Source organism: Bombyx mandarina, chromosome 16 (assembly GCF_030267445.1).
Source record: "Bombyx mandarina strain Sakado chromosome 16, ASM3026744v2".
NCBI lineage: Eukaryota > Metazoa > Arthropoda > Insecta > Lepidoptera > Bombycidae > Bombyx > Bombyx mandarina.
The window spans coordinates 5,845,670-5,870,779 of NC_143222.1; the positions used below are offsets into that span (position 1 = coordinate 5,845,670).

Consider the following 25,110-nt stretch of genomic DNA (forward strand, 5'->3'; position numbering starts at 1 on the left):
TGTCGTCGTAGAAATCTTTGTATGTCTATTTCATATTAAAATCTTTTTATAAAAAGATCTTTTTTCAATTCCGTATAACAGTACGATCTTACGTAGATCAATAGATTCAATTATCTGTTACTACGGTCAAGCTCCGCCCTCGGATACCGTAAACGTACATATCTCCTAGTATCGTCGGACATAAATTGGAAAGCTCCTCATTATCAACCAACGAACGTCACCGCACCTCTTAACACCAGCGGGTATTTGATCTACCTGCAATGTGCCGTGCCCACTACGATCTCAACCTTGCAATCGATGTAGACTAACATGATTTCCTGCGATTCTTTCTTAATTCGAGGTCGCAAGGAAACTCCAATTATAGCCCTTTCCATTACAGAAAGTGATTTTGAGTCTTCTCGTAAGGTCTACTGTAAGCGAACACGTCTCATTACCGTGTATACTGCTCAAAGACTTTCCTCTTAAGATACAGCGGTATTTGGTATGAGAATATTCTGTGCAGTACTACATGGTACACTACCTACTACATGGGTATTCGTTATAATTTTCATCTTGTCCATTTCATATCTAATCACAATTCAAATGCTCAATTTAATGAAATGATGGGTATTGTACCCTTCAAATCTAAACACAAGCATACTGCTTTATATGTAGCAGTATGTGTTTAGATTCTAGAAGAACTAGGCAGAACGTTTTTCACCCTATGAAATTTTCTCAGAATTCAAATAGGTACTTCTGATTCAATCAATAAAAAGTGGTTTGCATAAAACTACTCATTTAACTTGCACTAATCGTACGCGTATTGTTTGCACTTTTCAGGCTGTGGCCTCTAATTTCTCATCTAATTTTTTTTTGCACTGCCGCAATCCGAGCGTTTGTATTATCAATATCAACAACAATAATTCAGAATTATATCTTTTATTTTTTGCGCACTCAATATTAGAATCATAAAAACCATTATCCATAAAATTGTCTTATATTTTATTTACAAACTTACATACATTTAAAATTACATATGAAGTGGAATTCAGAACCTACCTACACAACACCTACCTACAACAAAACATACCTACCTACACAACACCAATCATAAGAGATTTCTACCGAAATCAACTCCGTTACAAGATCATGTACTTTAATAGTGTACTATTAATATGTGGTGTAACAGCAGAGATCTTTTTACACAAACAATTTACAACATAATATAATACAAGTTAGTTATTCGACGTTCTACACTAGTCAATCATATCTTTAGATTCAGTCAAAATAATATAATACAATGAGGCTACTTCTACATGTTACACTGGGTCGCTTTTAAACAACACGACCTTCTCAATGAGATTTTATTATTTTATAGAAATTTTTGACTGATAATAGATTCTCTTGAAGCTGCTTACATGCTAAGCACAACTCCGAATATAACTTATTACTCGTAAACGTACCAAGGCAGTGATTAGATGCTATGCTACACTTTAAAAACGTATACTGAATAAAGAAGTAAGATTTACAATTCAGAAAGAATCACACCCTAAAGAAAAACATTTGAGGCATGGACAGTTCAGAAGTAAGCTTACGTTACAATCGCTGCGTTAAAGTAATTTCATCAGATTTCTTTTTAATGAATTTTTTGGGGTTTTACATAAAATATACAAATGGTGTGTAAATTTATAATTTGATTCTTCTATTGTTATTCACAAATAATAACCAGACATATAAATGGTTAACATGACGTAATTAACTTTTACAAGATCTTTTAATATTCATGTACCTACCAAATTAACGGTGCATGCTTACAGATGATCGGTTGAAATTAGGTTCTAGTACCCTTAATAATTTTATTCCATTTATTCAAGAATACGAGGCGTGAGATTGAAAGGCTTCAATAAAGAATCAGACTTCTGAAATACAGATTTAATTAACTACAATAAAACAGCACCGAGCATAAAGAAGGAGGAGCAACAATAGCTATTTATTTATATTTTGTATTGATCTTGAATTAGGGAGCGTACACATAAGGACGCATGGCACGACCCTTATTGGAGCTAGAGTTCAAAGTTTCTAATGTATTATGTAATGGATAGCGTGGCGTTCGTCATCTTGATATTAACAATTCGTTTTCTACATTTACGATTTTTTTTATTGCTTAGATGGGTGGTCGCGCTCACAGCCCACCTGGTGTTAAGTGGTTACTGGAGCCCATAGACATCTACGACGTAAATGCGCCACCCACCTTGAGATATCAATTCTAAGGTCTCAGTATAGTTACAACGGCTGTTCCGCCCTTCAAACCGAAACACATTACTGCTTTACGGCGGAAATAAGCAGAGTGGTAATACCTACCCGCGCGGATTCACAAGAGGTCCTACCACCAGTAATATGATGTATCTTAGATGTTTGAGGAATTTGGATTGAAATTAGTCTTAATAGACAAATCATAATTTTACATTAAAATCTTTTTAGTAGGATTTCGTACTATAATGTAATCGGAAAAACATATGAGGGTTATGTACAGGAGTTTAGTTGAGGAAGCCGCGACACTGCGGCGCGCCACATAAGCACGGTATTTTCTCGTCTTCGAGCGGGAACTTGTAGTCGTATGTGATTTCCTCGTCGACACCGATCGGCTGTTTTGAATATATCACGATCTTTTTCTGTGACTCAATTGTTATGATTTTAGCGTAGCAATTCGGCTGAAAAAGTACAAAAAAATATTTGTTAATTAAATTTGATACACACAAAAAAAAATGATACTGTGACCCACAAAGCTAATGCGATAAGGACGGGCTAGAATATTATTGCAATTATTTATACAGATAAATAAAAGTAGAGTGTCTGTTTGTAATAATAAAATAACCACTATTTACCAAATGCGTAAGTATATTATATATACACAGTACATATACCAAAATAACATTTTTTTGAAATTTGGTCTGTCTGTTTGTTCCGGTTAATCTCTGGAACGGCTGGACCGATTTTGACGGGACTTTCACTGATAGGTAGCTGATGATATAAGGAGTAACTTGGCTACTTTTTTTAAGACTAACTTCGCCCCGCGGCGTCACCCGCGGTACGATAATAACCGCGCGGGACTTAGCTAGTATAAAATAAGATAGAAGAAATGTACCCGGGTCCCAAATTACTTTACCATGATAGTGTCAAAATTGGACCTTATCGTCCAGTACTCAGTCACTTATCAGTTGAGGCCTATAAAATGAAAGGCAGCTAAACGCCTTAATGTCGTAACATGGATTAACAATGGCGCTATCTTGTTTAGTTAGTTGGACACGTTTTAGTGTTAGCATGTTATAACAAATGCAGCTAAATCTCTAACAAATTCAGTTAAAAATTTTATTTTTACTCTGTACTAAGTACTAATAAACGAAGTTTTATCATTTAACATTCAGATTATTAGTAATATTCTCATTCTTTATAAATCTGCTTTAAAATAAAGAAAATCGTAGCTATCCGAACAAAGTTATTTCAGCTTCTCAAACCGGGAGTGTTGCTAACACTGGCCCTAGCAAGAGCAGCACTTCGATGGATCGGGAGGATCCGTAATGACGTGTTTAGGGCCGATTTTTATCGTTTACCTGAATATTTGACAGACTTGGATTTAGCTGCCTTTGATTTTATATGCCTCAGTTTAGCGTGGCGATCGATTTCCCTGTTTGCAATAAACACATTGGTCGGACTCACATTACAACTGTGGTTGATGAACCGGGCGAGGTTCCCGCACTTGGTGGCGTCGATGATGGTGTCGAGGTCGATGCGGAAGAGGTAGGAGCTGCCGATGCCGGTGGCCTCGTAGTGCGCCTCGCGTACGTCCGCCACTATGGGCCGGATCATCTGCCCGACGTACTCGATCACCATCTCGTCCGCCGCTATCGGCTCCTGCAATGTCGCAATACCTTCAGTTGACTAGCTCTTTTCTGTCTCATGACCGGATACTCCACTAGGTATTCGCACCACAGAAATAGGATCAGGACTGATTAGTTTTTTTTTTTGCTTATGTTAAGTGGTTACTGAAGCCCATACACATCTACAACGTAAATGCGCCGCCCACCTTGAGATATAAATTCTAAGGTCTCAGTATAGTTACAACGGTTGCCCCACCCTTTAAACCGAAACGCATGATTGCTTCACGGCAGAAATAGGCAGGGTGGTGGTACCTACCCGTGCGGACTCACATGAAGTCCTACCACCAGTACAAAAATACCTAATCTCACAACTTTACAATGCGAAGGCGAAGGGTTACATTTTCAATTGGCAATGTTATCCTTCCTTCCTCCTTCCTATGTTATCCTTCATCGGAGAAAACCTTCTCGAACACATATTAGTTAGATATTTACGTAGAACGGAGCCCCTCACGTCGTATCGCTAGACACGAGTACCTTAGCCCTCTTACTCTTTTTTTTATTCTTTAATTTTATTGTCTTTGTAGGCAGACGAGCATACAGCCCACCTGATGGTGAGTGGTTACCGTCGCCCATGGACTCCAGCAATGCTAGGGGCGGAGCCAAGCCGCTGCCTACTCCATCGGCGTTTATATTCCAGAGTATTCGACTGTACTAATGTAGCTGTAGAAGGTATTGACATACCTGAGCGAACAGGCCCCAGTCGTGGATACCAGACTTAGCAAACTTAAGCTGCTTCTTTCTGAACTTGAGCTGATTGAATTTCAGAAGATCGGAGTCCGTGTCGGTTCCTGTAATCAAAGTCACGTTAACACACTCATTTTGCTCCAACAAAAACACGAAAACTTGATATAAAAAAAAAAAAACTTCGAAGTAGATCACACCATCAAAGCCAACATTATAGCGTGTAAAGCAATAGCGAACTTATTTACTCGTTCTTCATGCAAAGTGATGACACTTTACTTCCGCCATAATAATTTAGAGAAAGGAGTATTCTATCTCAATTTCTGTGAAAAACTTTAGACTTAGGACTACTTTAGCTCGAAGTAAACTATACTATTCTGATTCTTCTTGGCAGAAAGTTACACAATCCCTTTTTAAATAGATAATTTAAACCCGATCGCTAATGTTAACGGTATGATAAATATTGATTATTTCAAGATGCTGTGACGCCACCTATCGTTTGTAGACGGTACTATGATAAAGAGAGTGCTAATAAGTACAGTGCTACAATCATCACAATCAGATGGAAGGTTTATATATAAGTCATAGAGCAGTGGTGGGCAAAAATTTTTAATGGCGGGCCACAAAGTTTAAGAAATTCTAGAGGAGGGCCAGAATTATAGAAAAAATGCATTTTGTATTAAAGCTTTTTAATAAACAAAATACCTTTTACTTTTACGCCTTGTTAGGCGTGAGACATATGAAATTGTTTTTACGCGGCTAGTTTAGCTTCACCGATAGATGAGTGAAAATAATGTTTTTTTTTTTAATAAACAAACTAATACTTGTGAAGACTGTCGACATAATTATAATGATGGCAAGTTAATTATGAGATAATAAAAGTTCAAAACACCCCTGACGAATTGGAGCTTTCATTAAAAATTCTAAGATTTTCAATTATAAACGTCAGATTTTATTTTACGCGCCAAAATGCTGACTACAATATTTAGGATGGATGGACTCTCGGCGGGCCGGATTAAATAGTTCCGAGGACCGGAGATGGCCCGCGGGCCGTACTTTGCCCATCACTGTCATAGAACATAAACACAAACAGACGTTCACTTGTATTCATACATACTAGATCGTTTTCAGATGTAAATTGAAATGTAAAATATTTAAAAAATATCCATACCGAAAGCCGTGAGCAATCTCCTCTGGTTGGACCTAGCTTCCCTCGATAGCAGTTGCATCTTGGAAGCTTTCTTATCATCAGGCGGCGCTTGTATCGCGGCGGCGGTGGTGCGCCCGTGGTGATACTTGTACTTGGCTTTTATCTTCGCGTCCAGCTTGTAGTATCCTTCCGTCCGCGCCGACCCACTCGAGTGACCCTGTTTAAGATAAATCATATGACGATTTGAATGAATTTCGTTTTATGATTGCTGGTGATGTGAATACGAATTTTTGAACAACCTGGATATCTATACTAATATTATAAAGCTGTAGAGTTTGTTTGTTTGTTTGGTTGAACGCGCTAATCTCAGGAACTATACTGGTCCGATTTGAAAAATTCTTTCAGAGTTAGATAGCCCATTTATTAAGGAAGGCCATAGGCTATACAACAGCGGTCGGAGGACTGGGGTAAATTACCCCAAATGGGGTATAATGAAATTTTGGGGGGTAAGAATGAAATTTTCGTGAGTAAAAAGTATGTATTGAAGTGAAACTTCTTTAGTATCGTTGTGATTTCAAACTCGATGAAACGAAACGAAAAAATAAGTCCAGGGACACAAACACATAAATGTATAGGATTCAGCCGGCAAGAGAATGAGATGGAACACATTATTTGGAAACATGAAGTTCACGTGATTGACCCAGGTATTTTATTGGGGGGCTATAATGTGAAAGATGCTAAAAAGAAGCGATTTCGTTTTTTGTTTTTCGCCATGCAAAAATATTTTGGGGTAATAATTAAATAAGTTCCCCGACCGCTGCTATATAACATTACGTTAAGATTAATACGAGCGGAGCACTTATAACCTTCTCTTTTGAAGTCGATTAAAAAGCGTGCTTTTGGTAACTTAAATAGCTCCTTAACATTTTATTATTCCAAAATATTTTCACAGTAGAATTTTGAGCGTGTTAGATATTTTGGATCAAAGCAATTGACCCCCCCCCCTTTTTTTTCTTTGACGCCATCGTCAGGCCCCCTATTTAATTTAGTGAATAAAGTTACTAAGTCTGGTTGAGACCTGTAGGTCCTCGTAGATGTTGTTGTGCCGCTTGGACTTCTTCCTGGGCGGGCCGTAGAGCACGTCGGTGGGCGGGTGGTCGACCCAGTGCGTGTCGTTGAGCCAGTAGCCGTGCGCGTCGCCGCTGAGCAGCGCCTCGTACGCGCGCCGCAGGTACTCCACGTCCTCGCGGTCGATGCCGCGCGTCAGGAACTCGTACATCACCGTCATCTCGCCCATGATCTCGCGCGCCGCGAACTGCACGCCCCCCGCCGCCGGCTCGTGTAGCCTGCAAACGGTACATTTCATTCTACTTGCTCCCCAGATACATTCGCGTTACAAATACGTCTTAATTCGTTATTGTATCATTCAATGATCACGACAAGAATTTAAATAATAATCAACAATTGCTTGATTTGTCATTTCGGTTCCTCCCGATCCACTAACGGTGCTTTTAGGTACCTCAAGCACCGGTCATCGTTCTCGTCGAACCCGTCGCTTGCGACGAAGGGCTCGACGAGTAAATTAACCCTCAGACACAGCCCACTGAGTTTCTCGCCGGATCTTCTCAGTGGGGCGCGTTTCCGATCCGGTGGTAGATTCTGCAGTGCACGGCTCTTTGCTAGAGTTCGTGTTAGCAACGTCGCCAGGTTCGAGCCCCGTCAGCTCACCTACTAGTTAAGGCTATCAGCTTAGGTAAGAAAAAAAAGCTTGATTTGATAATATCTAAATATTAATACTCACTTGTTTTGTATCTCAGATAATTTTTTGGTTTCATGTTTCCGTTTATAAGGTCTCTTCTCTTGGTTACTGGATTCAGTTTGCGGTGGCTCCGGGACAGGAGAGGTGCTTTCTGGTTCGGCCATCCATGTGTAACCTAATGAGGAACAGACGAAATATTTTAGTTAGCTGTCGAAATTACAGAACAGATATAATAGTATTGAGTCTTCTTAAGCGGTCAAAAAAAACCGTCGACCTGTAGTTAAGCGGATACCAACACTAGTATACCATTATCAAAAAAGACCACCAAAGCGTAATTCACTTATAATTTAACTTTCACTTATAATTTAACTTCGAAAGTTAATTGAGTTGAAACAATGATCAAATTACTATTTTTGTGAAGTTTTAATCATTTATAAACATAAGTCTAATATCAATCACAATGCATGACGTCATATGTGGCTAGCATTGTGCTTTAGTTTATATTCTATGTTTCAGTAATATTATTTGCATCATTTGCACCACCTATCACTAGAAGCAGGTCGCTGTCGCCGAAATCAACATGTAAAATATGCTTATCGTCTATGCTTATTTTAGCCATGAATGAATTTTTATAAAGTTTAATCTTTCTCCATTGACATAGCGGTACATTTATGTTGTTACGCCAGTAAGAGTAACGCCATCTATCGCTGAATAGTCGAACGAATATCAAAGGATCTAGTAGCACCTAGAACACGCGAGAAGTACAACGCCATCTATTGTCAGATAGCGGAAGCACAATGCTCGAAATGTGTGGAATATTCTCGATAATCGTAGGGATGTGGTATCGACTATAAAAGCGTTGCAGGGATGGCACGCAGTCAATCAGTAATCGAAACTACTGGAAGCGAAACAGCGAACGGATCACTTGAAGCGAAGCGAAAGAAGCGAATTGAGAGTTTTAAAGTGTTTGTTGAGTGTTTTAAGTGTTCTAAACGCTAATACAGTTTTAACTTTTAATTCGGTGGAATTTTTATTTATCCCGAACCCCAGCGCGTAACAATATAGACCTTCTTAATGTTCAGACACATTTATCATAATAGTATAGGTACGTCACCGTGATCATGATGCAGATGGTTGGAGAGTCTCGGTTCTGCGTCGGGCGGCGGCCTGCAGTACGAGTGGTCGAGCGCCACTTGAGACGCTTGAGATGCCTGCGACAGTTGTGACGCCTGTGACGCTTGTGACGTCTGTGACTGCGGCGACCACGTCTCCGACACAGCGCTGCCGCCCTGCAACATACCTTATCACATGTATCTCAACTCAAATAGCTCTACTATCACATAATGAATTGTTATAATAATAAATAATAAAAGCCTTTATTCAGACGCGAATAGGATATTTACAAATCATAAACTTAAATTAACGACTCTGCCGAGTCGATGATATCGACAACTTCGTCTCTTTGCCCAAATACTATCCCGTTGTCTCAAACGAATGCGCCTAGAACAAAATACAGCAAAGTACGGAGCACCTATATATAGCAACATACAATACACTCTCTATAATGAATTGTTAGAGAATATTAATGTAACTAGAATGAACATAAGTTCAGGATTGGGTAAATCGATGGAGGTTGAAAGTAGAATCGGTGGCTGAAAAGTTTACGAATAATGTTAACTTGATGAGGTGATTTTGTGATGCAGGATAAAGATAAAAATTTAATACCGATTTGTGTACGTGAATTTATAAAGGTATACATATTGTATGTAGATAAATATCATGTGAGTAAATAAGATATTGGAGAATTTGTACATAAAGGTGTGGGTGTATGGTGAACCGGCTGATAGGGTTGAGTAGAAGTACGACTCGTGCTGTCTCGAATCGGAAGCCGGAAGGAAACTAGAAACATTCTACTGTTTCACAATCTAAACTATATTCATTCAACTAATTCAACTAAACTATTTCATTACAATAATCAACAAACAAACGAACCAATTCAATGTGACACGTCCGTCTTCTAACGAAGCTTAAAGAGGGTCCAGAACGTCTTGGGATTGCTGACATTCACGTGAGACAGTCAACATTTTCTACCAACGCCTTTGAAAACGTTAACACATACCTTAAATAGTACTTGAATTATTTAAATTGGCTTACATCCTTAACACCATTAACTCCATTGGCGGTCTCGGTGTTACTGTCGCTTGCGGAGATAGCTCGCTGTCGTTTTTCAATTTTCTTAGAGCGTCGTTCCTTCTTCCTGCGACTTTTGAGCGTCTCGTCCTCCGAAGTGATCTCGCCATCTTCGATTTCCGTGTCCGGCTTCTTCTCGGGAGATTTAATGTGATTCTTAATTGGACTGCTTATGGGTGCATCTGGTTTGCTGTCGTGTGTACTGTGAAATGAGAGTGTGATTATGACAATCTATTTGATTTTTTTTCGAAAGTGTTCTTCATTTATAGCGTCGATTGTTTGTATTTATTGAATACACAATAATAAAACAGACCGTACATCTCGCTAAAACGGCCAAATTAGATAGGTAATCTGTCTTTAGCTAAATAAATATTTGAATAAGATTTGTTTGAATAATGTTGTTCTCGTAAAAGTTTATTAGCTTCAGGCTATTTCTAATAATGAGTATGACGGTGGTGAATCTAAAATGAAAGTATATATTTTTTTGTTCTTTGCGGACATGGTCATGGTCTACTTAGTAAGTAATGTATTATCACCACAAAAATCACAACGTGAATGCCGCCTCTCATATTGAGAGATGAGGTCTATTGCATTGTACATAGGCGTAAAATAATACGGATTTTTAAAAACCAGCTCACCTGTCGTCGGGAGGTTTCTCAGGCTGCGGCTGGGTGTCGACTTCCATTTTCTGTCGTTGTTCTTCCAAGAATTCTCGCTCTATTTGTTCCATGTACTCGGTGTTTCGTCTTCGTCTTTCCTGTAAATTTTGTTTACGTTTGTTAGAAAAGATTATTTGGATTCTTCACGTGAATAGTCCCATAATTTTACAGTTATAAAATTGGATATTATCATCGCAAACGATATTAAGGGTCCGTAGTGGAACTAATCTGATGGTGATAATACACGTCTACCTTGAGCACAAACATCTTGAGGTCAAAATCTCAATTGTATGCCGCACGTTTCAAACCAAAATACAACATGCCAATGAGTACTCCACGTTGAAAATAAGTAATTTAACCATCTTTCTCTTTTCTATGTTGGTTTGCCAAACTCAGAATTTTCATTCTCGAGGATTGAGAGCACTGTTCAACACAAATAAAACCACAAATAGATGCTTGTTGTGGCAATATCACCTTAATATGGACTAATTAAAGCAACTGTACGACTAATTGTAAAAAGGATCTTCAATCAACGGACCTGATATTCCCTCTCTTCTTCAGAGTCAGAGTACACTCGATCTAGTATCAAATCTCGTGGTTCTTCAGGAGACATGATGGGCGATCCTAACCTCTCTTCCGTGTCTGACGCTTCTACAGGCGGTATTGGAGTCTTTTCTAAAATTCATAATAATTCTTAAAGTATTGGTATCGACTATGGTTGTAATTAAAATAATATGATTCCTTGAATGCCGAAAAATTTGTTGAATAGAAATAGTATAGGAAATTTAGGTGTGCGATAACTATGTTAAGAACATAATCATTGCGTCCTTTAGAACTTAAGACTTTGTAAGACAAAAAGAGTACCTCTCATTCTGCTCTCCTCTTCACTGTCGGAAGACGAGTAGACACGTCTTAACCTTTCTTTATTTGACACAACCTTGAGCTGCGGACAAACAAATACTTTTGTTTACAATACAAATATCAAGCGCCGTAAGCATTGGCTATAAGTACAGCCAATACTCGCATTGCCGGAAAGAGACAGAGTCTGCCCTCTCAATTCCAGCTTACAACATTAAAAGACAGATAATACGCCCGGTGCAACGTATCTATCTAGCGATTAAACTTTGGCGTGTTCAAATAAAGGGAATACTTAAGTAAGCTGGTGGTAGGACCTCTTGTGAGTCCGCGCGGGTGGGTACCACCACCCTGCCTATTTCTGCCGTGAAGCAGTAATGCGTTTCGGTTTGAAGGGTGGGGCAGCCGTTGTAACTATACTGAGACCTTAGAACTTGTATCTCAAGGTGGGTGGCGCATTTACGTTGTGGATGTCTATGGGCTCCAGCAACCACTTAACACCAGGTGGGCTGTGAGCTCGTCCACCCATCTAAGCCATAAAAAAAATGTACATTACAGAGGCTTCTATTAACGTACAATTTCTCTTAATAAAGAGTATTCCCGAATAATTGTAATTTTACGTAATTACTCGTGGCGGGATGGGAGTTTATTTGCTGTCGTGATGCGTTACGGGTTCCACTTGGAAGGGTGGCCACAGCCATTATACAATACATTTGAGACTACGTTTTCAAGTATCAAAGTGGTGCTGCCATTCACGGTGCGATGGGTTCCAGCGATGTTCTAATAAGTGGACTGCGAGCTCCTTCACCGGTCATTACAAAAATGTGTAAATATAAGTTCTGTTTACCGACATTTAACACGTTTTGTTATAATAGTAGGATTATGTCAAAAACAGATTGAATGTTTGAATTTCCTTTAAAAAAGAATAACACTGTCAATTAAATGATTGATTACCTCAGCCTCGTCTAGTTCTGAATCGTCATCAGTATCAGAATATATCCGGGGCGCGGGACCCTTGTGTTCCGACTCTGATTCCTCCGACTCATCCGACCTACTTGATGATGATGATGATGACCTGTGGTATAAAGTTATTTTTAGAAATTTATTAATGTCATAAATTGGTGAAAATTTTGTAAACATAGAAATATGCATGTAGTCTAAATTTAATAAAATTCAAGAATTTGATATATTTTTGATTCGTGTTTTAAATTCTACAAAGTAAGCTGGTAACTTAATAATAAAAAAGATATAAATCAATTGTACAAAAAAAAAGAGTCTATAAATGAGATATTTATACAACCTAGATGAACTGCTGGACTGTCGTCTCCTACTCCTAGACAAATATGATCCTGTACTTCTGTTCCTAGGGCTGGTTGGAACTTCTTTTTCCTCGTCCGAATGCTGCACCATCTCTTCCTGTAATAAACATATTCAATATTCTTAATGATTCTCTTACATGAGTGACTGAAAGAATTTTGCACTTTAATAAGCCCGGTCGAATTAATGTGCATATACTGGTTGCAATACCAGCCACCTAGTGCTACTTATACATGCCTATCAGTAGTCTTATTTTATTTTGCAACAAAGTAATCCGGTCATATGTGGCTTATTCTACTAAGGTCGACCTATACTCAGAGACACTCGGCATTAAAAAAAACAAACAGGATGGTGGTACATACCAGTGTGGACTTAAAAGAATACCTGAAAAGAGGGGATTGTTCAATATTATAAAGAATTTGTACTCTATATACCTGATCACTGAGCCTCTTCGACGAGTCCTCATCCATAAGAACGGGCGAGGGAATCTTCCTTTTCTTTCTAAAGCTTGGCATTTTAGGTATAGCAGCGCGCAAGCCCAGACCTATACCAATACCGTAACCACCCAGATCTAGACCCAGCTCTCGAGACTCCATTATCGACTTTATAGAATCCACAGCTTCCTCTTTTTTATTGGAAATATCCTGAAATTAGGCAAAAATATTTGGAATGTGGTATGAGAATACCAGTAGACTAATTCATTCTTACAGCAAACAACATTTTGCATTCTTAAAAGTAAATACAAACAAGAATATATAAATAGATATACAGTACTGTGTTGAGAAATTTAATGCGAAATCTACAAAAAACAAAACGTTGCGTCCTACCTGTAAAGGTTGGTTATCCTCTTTAGGCTTGACCTGTCTCATTTTCCTGCTCTGTTCGTCCCACCAAACCTCGAAGTTTTTGAAGGCGGTGTTCTCTATCATTTTCTTGTTGAAGTCTTTCTTCAGTATTTGTTTTAACTCAGCCGTGACTCGTTCTATTACGCTGTTTATCGTTGAAAAGTGGGGATTATCTAATTCCTGAAAAATAGTTGTTTTATTTTGAAATAAATCTACGATCTAGGAAATACGGCATCGTTCAATGAAGTTATAATTGGAAACACAACAATACATTTTATGTAAGTCGTATTAGTTGTAAAGTTAATACATACAAGTACAAAATCGTATAGAGATACGATTAGTGAAACTTTATTAGAATTTTGTCGACTAAAGTTTGGTGGGCAAACCACGTGCGATTTTTCAAAGTTTTGCAGTAGCGTACAAGGCGTTAGCCAAATGCCAACGAGTGTTGTCGACTTCCAAATCTAGACGTGGACAACCCCGAGTTCACGAAATGCATAATTTTTACTAAAAAGCAAACCGATTAGTTTAAGCTTAAGTTAAGCTAAATGTCTTTTTTCTTTCTATTAAATAATCAATATTTATTGCCATTTTAGCTCTGATAGTAGTTTCCTTCCAGCCTGTATAGAACAAATGCTTGGTAGGCAGTGGCTTGGCTGTACCCCTGGCATTGCTGAAGTCCATGGGCGACGGTAACCACTCCCTATCAGGTGGGCCGTATGCTCGTCTGCATACAAGAGCAATAACAAAAAAATGCGGTTATTAACCTGCGTATGTGTCTGCGGGCCGCTGTAGGTGGCGTAGTGTGTCGGCAGCACGGGCGGCGGGAAGCCCGGCGCCGCACCGTACGGCACCTCGCCCGCCGCGCCCGCCCGGTACGGAGGGGGCGGGTACGCTGCGCACATGCACGACAGTTAATATAATGGATTCTTATTCGATGCATAATGTCCATTTTTTAAATGTTCTTCTCAAATTGCACTTTTTTATAATATATTATGATGAGCGGTTTGCTTATGCGACCATTTTTAGGATTTTATAAACATTTCTTTAAAAAAAGAATTGTCTATAGATCGAAAACACAACTAAAAAAAAACTACAGACACTTATAGTAAAATTAACTTATTTTATTATTATACCTGTATGAGGCCACATCGGCGGCTGGTAGTAGTGCGGATGTGGCGGATGTGGCGGGTAGTAGTACGCCTCTGCGGGCACTTGCTCTTCAATTTTAGCCTCCGTTGAAGATAACGATGACAGAGACATCTAGGTAAAACGATACAAAATCTGAATAAATTTAAATTCGTTTAAACTTTTAAAAACATAACAAGAAACACCAACGCACAACGTAAATGAGAAATTTCAAAATGTCTTTAATTCTAAATTGTGCACCACGGGAGAAAAGTAGGACATTTCTTCCTGTGTGTAAAGTTGCCAACATTCGGAGAAATACTCATAAAAGAACAATTAAACTGTTTTTTAATTTTAAATAAACTACTACTAATTGAATAAGAAATGTCTGATGAACTCATCTTTGTTTAATACTTCACTATTAAATTTTATTGCCTTTTGTTTATTTCACTTTTACACTAAAGACAATATTGCAAATTACCCGAGCACAACAATGGCGGAGAATTTTAGGTGCGTGAGAGCAGACGTAGACACTAACGCGCATGCGCACTTGTCAGTACCCAGGGAGAAAAAGTTACACTTTCTTCCCTGTACAGCGGGAGGAAAACCGAACTTTCGGCGTAGGTAGGAGAAAAATGTAGTTAGTATTTGAAATATCGGAAATTATAAAACGATATAATCAATGATCAGGAAAATGTTACCTAATTGAATTTGAAACAACTGACTTATTCTCACAACTCCCCCAACTCGTTCGAGTTCTCTATATTAATTTAAATATTCGCAATCGCCTGGTCGAAGGTAATTCAAGTGGATTCGCGAAGCACGTTACCTGATCGTCATCTAAGTTGTCTTGGTCGCGATCTTGACTGGGCGGCGCGGCCGGAGAGCGCCTCGGCTCCTCGCCCGTCAACAGCTCGTCTTCGGACGACGATATGTCGGACCCGATCTTGTCTATCGCCGGAAGTAGCTTGCGTTGTTGCTGTCTCGCTTTCTGCACGTAACAAGCATAACGTAACGCATATTGAACGTGTCGAAATTCAAATTTACTTAAATCTGTAGATAATTTCTAAATATAGATTTGACTATCTACAAGAAAAAAAAAATACAAGTGTGATTGTTTAGGTATACTATATACCTACTGGTGGTAGGACCTCTTGTGAGTCCGCACGGGTAGGTACCACCACCCTGCCTATTTCTGCCGTGAAGCAGTAATGCGTTTCGTTTTGAAGGGTGGGGCAGCCGTTGTAACTATACTGAGACCTTAGAACTTATATTTCAAGATGGGTGGCGCATTTACGTTGTAGATGTCTATGGGCTCCAGTAACCACTTAACACCAGGTGGGCTACGAGCTCATCCACCCATCTAAGCAATCAAAAAAAAGGTATTACTAGAAACCGGCACCTACCTTAGCCACGGTTATCTTGAGACACTCCAAATATAATTCTCTGGATAAGTACGGCGAGGGTGTTGTGGACAAGGGCTCGGGGTCGACTTCGCTTGTTTGCGAAACAGATACTATGCTCTCTCTGTCTTCACTGGCTGAACCTGAAAAAAAAACTCAATTATCATTCTCAAATTTTAGACAATGAATATTTCCGGTATTTCTTCATTCTGTAATTTTTATCCATAATTTTTATCTATTTTATAGATGTAGTTTGTCACATTCAGAAGATAATAAAACTAAAATCTGCAGTTAGACTGTACTGCTACTGATGGTATAGCGTTTTGGGATCACGGGTAGGCACCACCACCCTGTCCATTCCTAACTTAAAGCAGTAATGTGTTTCGGTTTGAAGGTTGTTGATGTCTGTGGGCTCCAGCGAACACTTAGCAACAGGTGGACTGTTAACTCCTCCACTTGTCTAAGCAAAAAAAAAAAAAAACTCGCTATCCACTTCGATCTTATGTACCTTGTTATTTGTAGATCAGGATACGGGCTCACCTAGTGTTCGTTTATTACTGAAGCACATATACAGTATGAGCAATACGACAGCAATAGAACTGTACTAATGGTCACCCTGGTAGTCGAAATTCGACTATAACTAATGGAAATTATAAGTTTGTACACTATTAGGATTCTATTGTCAAAGACTATTAAATACTTCTTTAATCACAGATTTCGTCAAAACTACACTTTAAGACAAATATTAATAAAGAGAAAACAATATTTAATCTATTCTCAATTTGACAGACTATAACTGACAGACTGCAAAGAAAAGTTTGACAATAAACAAATAGTATGCATGCGTGTGTGCGTCAAATACATGGTAGTGTGTGTAATGTTTTTTTTATTAATTTAATGTATTTTTTAGGCATAATTAAAAAAAATAACATTCTGCATTTCTTCTTTATATTTTCTATAAGTGTGGGAAATTTCATACTCCTCCGTCCGCGCAATTTTCGTAAAAAGGGATACAAAGTTTTTCCTTCACGTATTAATATATAGATTTAGTACGTTTTTGTAAGATTAATGTATATAGTTCTGTCACACAAACCGAAGTCAACGCAACTACCACTTTTAAAAAACTTTTATCAATGTACTTTTATTTAAAATACCTTCATCGTCAGTGGGAGGGTTGTGTGCATCAAGGTCTGGTATTTTCGAAGGCAATCTATCATCGTCCTCTTCTTCCGAAGACATTCCTAGAGACAAGAAAGGAGGGGCGAGCCCCCCACCGCCGGTAGCGCCTTTGAGCAACATCGCTATTCTGTTAAAATAAAAACACTGTTTTTTTTTTCATATACCAAGGCTATTAAGAGTGTCTGTGAGTGTATTGTAAATGATTGATATAAACGATTTTAATGGATTCGCTGGCCAGCTGCAAGCATTGGCACCCGGGAACGCTTTTCACGCTACGTAAATAGTTCTCAGAAAAATAATAAAAATATGATAGGTACGTGATCAATTTTGAATGCCAAAATTTTATATCACATCTGTTATAAATATGAGTCTTAGACCTAATGTCTCAAGGTCGATGGTGGCACTAAGATTGTGACGTCTATGGGTTCCAGTAGCCACATAACATCTAGTCTGATATGCTTTATTCATTCACTAACATAAGCCCCCCATTAATTGCTATGCTGATTTATCAATCCAAAGTCCACAAGTAAAGTGAGACGGGGTCGTAACACTGAGTTAGCTCAAGCTGAAGTTAAATAAAACACAATATAGAAAACTATTGTGAATTTGTTTAGAAATATTATCATAATATAATTTACCTAGTATCAAGATCAACATTTTTAGATTCTTCAGCAGGAGGGGGAGGCTTCGTCTCAGGTTCTTTGCCGTCTGCCTCGTCTTCGGGAGGATGAGGTTCCACTACATCAACCACTTTATTCTCAACCGACGGCGTTTCCTGCAGTAAAACATAATTTAAATATTTGCTTAATAAACGAATTTATGTAGTGTTTTTGTGTACAATGCCTACATAGAATGAATAAAGTTATTCGTTTGACATAAGACACGCATGCATGTTAAAATAACAAAAATAATGGGTTTGATGTTAATATTAGTGACAATGTAGTATGGATTACACCTGACACCTAACAAAAAAATCATTGATCCACAGATTCGGTAGAATCTGGCGCCAAGTTTCCGTTAAAAAATCCCGTTGTAAACGGAGCGCCAGACTACCGACTGTGTTTACTGTAAGCAGAACGGTTTTTTGAGGTTGTGAAATTTCGTAATGTCTCAATGTGCATACAAAAATAGAATATATGTCCCTATGGTTTATAATAGTTCATTGTATGAGTGAAGATGTGACCTTATGATTGTCGAGTCCCGGGGTCGGCTCGGGCGAGCGTTCCGGGGGCGCGGTGACGGCGGCGGGGGGCGGGTGCGGCGCGGGGGCGGGAGCCGGGGCGGGGGCGGGCGCGGCGGTCCAACTAGCGCCACTCGTGGCTCCCTCCAACTTTATTACCATTTTTTTTTATATTCGATATTTAAACATTGTATTCGAGAAGATATTTTTAATTTTTTTTTAATTGATCACTGTCAGGAAATGTTGGAAAACAATGATGTGTATTCATTTTAGTTACATTTTGTGAGATGAACACAAAAATAATATGATGAAGGGATAATCAAAACATATTGACGCTTATTTTAATTAGATATGCAAAACGTGTTATTCTTCTAATTGGTTAATAACATGTTATCACTACATAGTATAAAACAAAGTCGCTTTCTCTGTCCCTATATCCCTAGGTATGCTTAAATCTTTAGAACTACGCAACGGATTTTGATGCCGTTTTTTCTAATAGATAGAATGATTGAAGAGGAAGGTTTATATGTATAATAACATCCATTAAATAGTGTAGAAATCAATAACAAATTACAGTTTCCAAAGCGAAGCGAGGGCGGGTCGCTAGTACACTAATAATACCCTGTTTCTGTTTATTTTTTTCAGAATTGCAGAATATTATACGAAATCATCTCTTAAAAGCCAATGGTAACTGTAACGTTCCAAGGTTAGAGGTGAAACAGCACTATCTTTAGTAGGAATCAAACAGAACAGTGCCAATCTCAAGGAATTAAGGAATGAGCTACCGTGACAGAAATCGTATTTTTATCACGACCGAAAACGACTAACCAGCACGAATTGATGAAAAAGATACAAATGTAGTGAAAACCAAATCGACTGAATATGAAAATATAAATAATTCCATATTTTAAAAATAAAATTAATTAAATTTATTGGTAGCCATACATAAATTATAAATCAAACGGCCGGTATTGGTAAAACGGCAACTTCATAAGTAAATTATTATCCATTATAAACCTATTAAAAGTTAATGAAATCAACCCAAGAAGTTATTTATTTAAATTAATTATACAGAAACAAATTATAGGCTCTTCGGTTCTCTTATAATTTTTATGACGATCGACTTTGACGTAGATCACAGATGACGATGAGACGTTTGTACAAGAGACGTGTAGCAGATGTAGGAGAGTACTAACATGTGAGTGGTGTCCGTGCTGCGGGTGTCTCCAGTCTCCCCACCACACGGCGCCGGGCGTGCTGCTCGCGGTGTACCCGTACCCGTACCTGCCAGGAAACCACATTTATATCGACGCTTGAAAGGCAAACGTGACTAAGCGACAATGCGTGAACTTTACAGTAGACTAATTTAATGTTGCAATACCTTAAAAAAAATCTATTTTAACGAATCTAGCTGTAGGATTGAAATGATTTTAATAGACCTAGAAATTATTTTTTTTGCGCATCGAATACGGTTATTGCCTATCATTTATGTTTAAGCAGTTATTGTCGTTTAGTCACGTTTGCCTTTCAAGCGTCGATGTTGTATTCCATGAGTGTGTGGCGGTAGCCATCGTACAACACAAGATTTTTGACAGATACCTAAATATCGCCCACGACAAATTCAAGATAAGCTTGCATATATACAAGTTCCGAACAACGGTGGAAGATCTTCCTTTCGTCCAAAATCCAAATGTGAACACAAGTGTCTCCCACCATAAAAGACAGATCTTCATAAAAGCAGATGTTTTTGTCCAGTCGGTTGCGATTGTTGTGGAACAAATTTAAACATAGGACAATTACTAGCTTCGATTCTCAATTATGTTTAATAATCAACTAATCAAAGAGAAGCCGTCGCGGCCTAAAGGTTTAACGAATGTTCACGATTGACTTCCTCGGTGAAGGAATAACATCTATACTAATCTATACTAATATTATAAAGAGGAAAGATTTGTTTGTTTGTTTGTTTCGAATAGGCTCCGAAACTACTGGACCGATTTGAAAAATTCTTTTTCCATTAGAAGCCGACATTGTCCCTGATGAACATAGGCTACTTTTTTTTAATTTTTATTTATTTTATTTTTTTGGTTTCATGTGTGTTTTAATGTTTCCGAAGCGAAGCGAGGGCGGGTCGCTAGTCGTGTAATAAAAATCAAACCGCAAAATTACAATTTGGGTAATTACTGGACGTCTTGTGAGTCCGCACGGGTAGTTATCAACACCCTGCCTATTTCTGCCGTGAAGAAGTAATGCGTTTCGGTTTGAAGAGTGGGGGCAGTTATTGTACTGTTAAAGCTGAAACCTTGCAACTCGTTTCTCGTGGTGGGTGGCGGCATTTACGTTGTAGATGTCCATGGGCCAGTCCATTGCCACTTAACACCATGTGAGTCCGTTCATGCATCTAAACTATAAAAAAAATATTACTCACCCCTGTTGGTAGTAAGGATCATATGGTACAGCAGGAGCCGGGGTATAGGACACGTCGGGGGCGTGACTCGGCGCTGTGTAAGCGGGCTCAGTACTATCCGTCGTACTGCGCGCGTACCTCTCTCTTTCTCTTTCTCTTTCTCTATACCTAAGAAGTTTATATTATTAGACTACATAATTAAAGTGTCTGTCACACTCAGAACATAGAAATCAAACTATAAAATAATACTGCATAAAGTACAAGTCATTCTCATTTACAACATTTTATGGCCCGTCGGTAGTACAGTGTTAATGCCACCTCTCTTCAAGCAGTATCTTTCTAGATCCACTTTAAATAAATTATAAACAAGATAGAAGTAATACATACTTTCTCCTGCATTTCCTTCGGCATCGTTTGCTTGTAAAATATATATTATTATCAAATAATATATTATATATATTAAGTTATAAATACTGAAGTTTGCATATATTATGCTTGTTTGTTAGAAATTTTGTATAAACAAGCATCATGTCACTTTATTTGATACATACAATTGAAGTATTTAACAGGTTTCTGTCTAATCAGTAATCACCAACGTATATTATATACAAATTTATAACTTTTTGCAGGTTTATTATTTTTATTAAACAATATTTTTTCTTCAATATGAAATGTTCATGAATATGTGCTAAGTACATAATGGGTAAAAAATAGGTCTCTGCCTGGAGGATTTTCAACACTGCCCAAGAGTACATCAGTCATCTTCTCGTTTAAGACCACGAAATTTTCGATATCGATTTCATGTTCATTTTCATAATAATTTAACGGGATAATTTATAATTAGATAGAAAGATAATTTATATTTTGGTTAACAACAAAACAGTTCCTTGTTGCAAATTTTTACTACTCACCTGTCTCTGTCCTTGTCTCTTTCTCTATCTCTATCTTTATCTCGGTCTCTGTCGCTCCTACTACGATGCCGATGTCTATACTCACGTTCATCATCAGACCACCGAGTATTACTATCACTCTGTTCCACATCTTTGTAGCGGGGATATGGTAAATCCTTAGGAAAATTCGGAAAATATGTACTTAATTTACATGTAATGTAATTAAAACATTATTTGGCAAATTATACATTAATAGTTTTATATGATCAAAATATAGTTCAAATCTGAGATAAGTCTCAAAGCACTTTCATATTTTACTGGATTGATTTTACTGTAAATTACTTATTTTGTTCAAAATACACAAAATTGAGATGCAGAAAATTCATCATTAGACTCCTGATCATAATGTGTTTTACCTTTTCGTTAATTTTTGTATCTTCTAATCGCTTTGTGAGCATGGGATCCAATGGTTTTTGAATTCTCACTTCTTCTAGTATCGGTGGCTTAGGAATTATAGTTGACAGCTGTGGTTTCTTTTCCATTGTCTTATTTTCAAAGAGCTCTTGACATTTTTTACCAAATGCATCATGGAAGACTTCTAGTACCTATAAGAACATATAAAAAAGGCTATTATTACTAAACGACAGCACAGAATCATGTGATATCAGAATATTAACTGATTTTTTATTTTATTATTAGATGAAAATAAAAGTTGATCACAACAATTACTGACAATGAACAGAAAGAAAATCTGTCCCTTTGGACTGAATTAACATATGCCGTAAAAATATTTACTGTTTATGAAAGTAACAGTGCTCTTCTTAATTTGTAACTTCAAACACTCAGAACTAACTAACAGGATTAAATCCAATTCACCCCTGATTCCATTTACAGATCTTACATCTAATAAAATATAATCCTGTCTAGTACCATATTTGAATATGACTTTCTTTTTTTTCCCATATGAAATTTCACATTTTATCAGAAGATAAACTTTAATTTTTGTTTCTTGGAAATTTAGTAACTGACACCCCAATTTTCAAATTTTTATAACTGTATATTTTTTTTGGTTAAGATATAGTAATTCATAAATATAAATTCTAAAATCTAAATCTAAATAAATTAATGGAAAGTTACAAAATTTCTTTAAATCCCTAACATTATTATCAAGTTACTATCTTCTAATATTTTTTTAATAACTAATCTAAACTATCATTTAGAGATTGTACAGTAAATCTACATTTTCAGAATAGTAAATATTTGCATAGAAGCAATATGGCAATAAAGGTATAAAACTGTATTTGTGATATAATTTAAACTGAAATTACAGTATTACTGATTTATAACATAAAATTTTATTATACCTGGCCCATAACAGATTTCCCATTATATTTTTCCACACACATCCTGGAGTACTTTACTTCTTGAAAAACTATTCTAGCAAATCCTAAGTGACGATTTGTTACTGGATGATAAAATATAGTTAATTCCTCAAATGGGCCAACTTTATTCATCATATCAGCTAAAAAAGCTTTATCGATATTATCATTCAAATTTCCTATTGTAATTTCAATTTGAGGAGGCGTTCCGACATAGTTTTTATCAATCTTGAACCTGAAAGCATATGTTCGTTTTATAATTCCCGCCATTATGATGCGTCAAATTTTTGTAGGTTGGTACTACAGCAAAAAGCTATTATAAAAACAAAGACATTAAAACTCAAATAGAAAACGTAAATTAAAGGAAATTCTTGTTTTTTTTAAAGTTTTTATGTAAATTAAGAGTGAAATTTTCATTCAAGGGTTTTTTAACGAAAATTTTGCAATATAACATTATTATTGGTACTTTAAAATAAGTAGATAATAATAGTAAAGGTTATGTGATCTCTAGTTCACATTTAGTATTTGGGACACTATTAGTGAATTTCTTTAGATATTTACAATAAAATACTCGTTTTTTAGAATGTACATAATGAAAGTTTTGAGATAAAATGGAATACATACTTATATTTAAATGTAATATGTCTATGATTCAATGTTGTCTAACTTTGTTGTTGTACTTGCCTAGGTACAGGTAAATCAGCTGGTTCCAATCTGTTCCATATTCTGGATAGCTGAGACCTTGGATCTCTACTTTGAACTGGTGGATATGTAGGGTCACCAGGAACAAAACCATCATAACGATACAATTTTGTTGCTCCTTTTATAAGAAATGGATCCATAAGTAATTTGTAGTTTTTAGGTGCTTTGTGAAGCACTACATTGTGACCAGGTGTTCTATGCTCCATTCCTCCATTCATTCTGGAAGATTAAACAGTAATTTATTTTGCAGTACATAACCTCAACATTTTATTTCAAAGTAACATTTTATTTTATTTTTAGTATTTCTAACAGTATATACTTCCATGAAACCATATGAGAAACTCATAAGCTAAATTTATTTATCTTTTAGTGTTTCTTAAGAACAAATATCAATTAAAACAAAACAAATGACATAGTAATAAGATATTGAAATTAATGTTAATCATTTCAAAATTGTGTTACAGATCATTGTTATTATACTGTTTCGATGTATTAAATTCCCCAAATGAGTGAGTAGACAAGACTGGAAATAAATTATTATTTATATTTTCCTAGAATTTATGCTCGATTACATCAAATACGGACTATGAATTTATTGTAAAATTTACTTACTTTGCTGGATTTGATAATGTTTATAGATGATATTTCATTAATTTCGCTTCAGGAAATACGAAAACCATTTTTAATAGTTTTACAATAACTCGACTATCGAAACACTCAGTTGACTACAATAAATTGTTTGCTATGAAGTATGATGTTTCTGAAATATTATTTGTTAAAGATTTGATTACAAAAATCAAATACTTCATGGGTTGATATTCACATTTTCATGTTGGTCATTTTGACAATGTCAATGCCTCAGAAGCTGCCAGATCGAAAAAGTTTAAATTCCATAAACAAATCATAATTTTCGAAGTATGGGCATAAGCTTTCAAACGGAGATTGCATGTGGCTTTTTTTATTACAGGTGGAAGAGCTCACGGTCCACCTATTGTAAAATGATTACAGGAGTCAATAGATATCACAAAATGAATGGCATTCCTATCTTGAACCAGCTTAAAGTCTTAAAGGTATTTTAATAGCTGTCTCACACTTCACACCTGAATTCACTAATGTAATAAGACTGCGGAAAGAATTTTAATTAAGAACCATCAAAATAGCATGCAAGTTATGGTCCATCTGCTAGTGGGCATAAAATCTTCATCGTGCAATTAGATACATCATAAGCTTAGATGGCGCTGCTGTCACAAAACTTTTAATTGAAAAAACCTCGTGATTGAGAAAAACAAATATAGACAGCGATTCAAACAAGGGAAGGATGTGACCTCCCTCAGAAATACAAATAATGCTTGTTACGAGTCACGGAACAGATTTGCAACATGATCGTTGTTTGTAGATTTCCTGTCTTTTTTATTTTGGTTGTGTAGAGGGGAGGAAGAGCTTACGACCCACCTGTGGTTACTGGAGCCCGT

At 37.0% G+C, this 25,110-nt stretch overlaps 1 protein-coding gene across 3 annotated transcripts; it reads right to left on the minus strand.

Annotated features, from left to right (window-relative positions):
- Positions 1-902: 902 nt before the first annotated feature.
- Set1 (SET domain containing 1) lies at positions 903-24,405 on the minus strand. 3 transcript variants are annotated; one of them, XM_028179450.2, is made up of 30 exons: positions 24,251-24,405; positions 23,621-23,857; positions 22,922-23,171; positions 21,974-22,162; positions 21,579-21,733; positions 21,055-21,084; positions 20,689-20,835; positions 19,460-19,547; positions 18,267-18,413; positions 17,722-17,858; positions 17,059-17,210; positions 15,908-16,047; positions 15,331-15,492; positions 14,510-14,636; positions 14,141-14,268; positions 13,356-13,553; positions 12,963-13,172; positions 12,512-12,627; positions 12,166-12,286; positions 11,221-11,299; positions 10,895-11,031; positions 10,336-10,454; positions 9,662-9,899; positions 8,622-8,796; positions 7,550-7,682; positions 6,827-7,094; positions 5,770-5,965; positions 4,599-4,705; positions 3,697-3,891; positions 903-2,690 (listed from the first exon to the last, which is right to left on the minus strand). In XM_028179450.2, exons 2-30 carry the CDS (start codon positions 23,854-23,856, stop codon positions 2,517-2,519), a joined length of 4,554 nt encoding a protein of 1,517 aa, XP_028035251.2. In that variant the 5' UTR covers position 23,857; positions 24,251-24,405; the 3' UTR covers positions 903-2,516. The 3 variants fall into 3 exon arrangements, with proteins under 3 accessions (XP_028035251.2, XP_028035252.2, XP_028035253.2); XM_028179451.2 differs by lacking the exon at positions 21,055-21,084; XM_028179452.2 differs by lacking the exon at positions 18,267-18,413.
- Positions 24,406-25,110: the final 705 nt, after the last annotated feature.

Excerpts from the sequence above, each read along its gene's own strand:
- Set1 (XM_028179450.2), bottom strand. The coding sequence starts at position 23,856 with ATGAATGGAGGAATGGAGCATAGAACACCTGGTCACAATGTAGTGCTT. Across the intron at positions 18,414-19,459 it reads AGCACGGACACCACTCACAT|TTGGAGGGAGCCACGAGTGG; the intron begins GTTAGTACTCTC and ends ATGGTAATAAAG. Across the intron at positions 11,032-11,220 it reads AGAGGAGAGCAGAATGAGAG|AAAAGACTCCAATACCGCCT; the intron begins GTACTCTTTTTG and ends TATGAATTTTAG.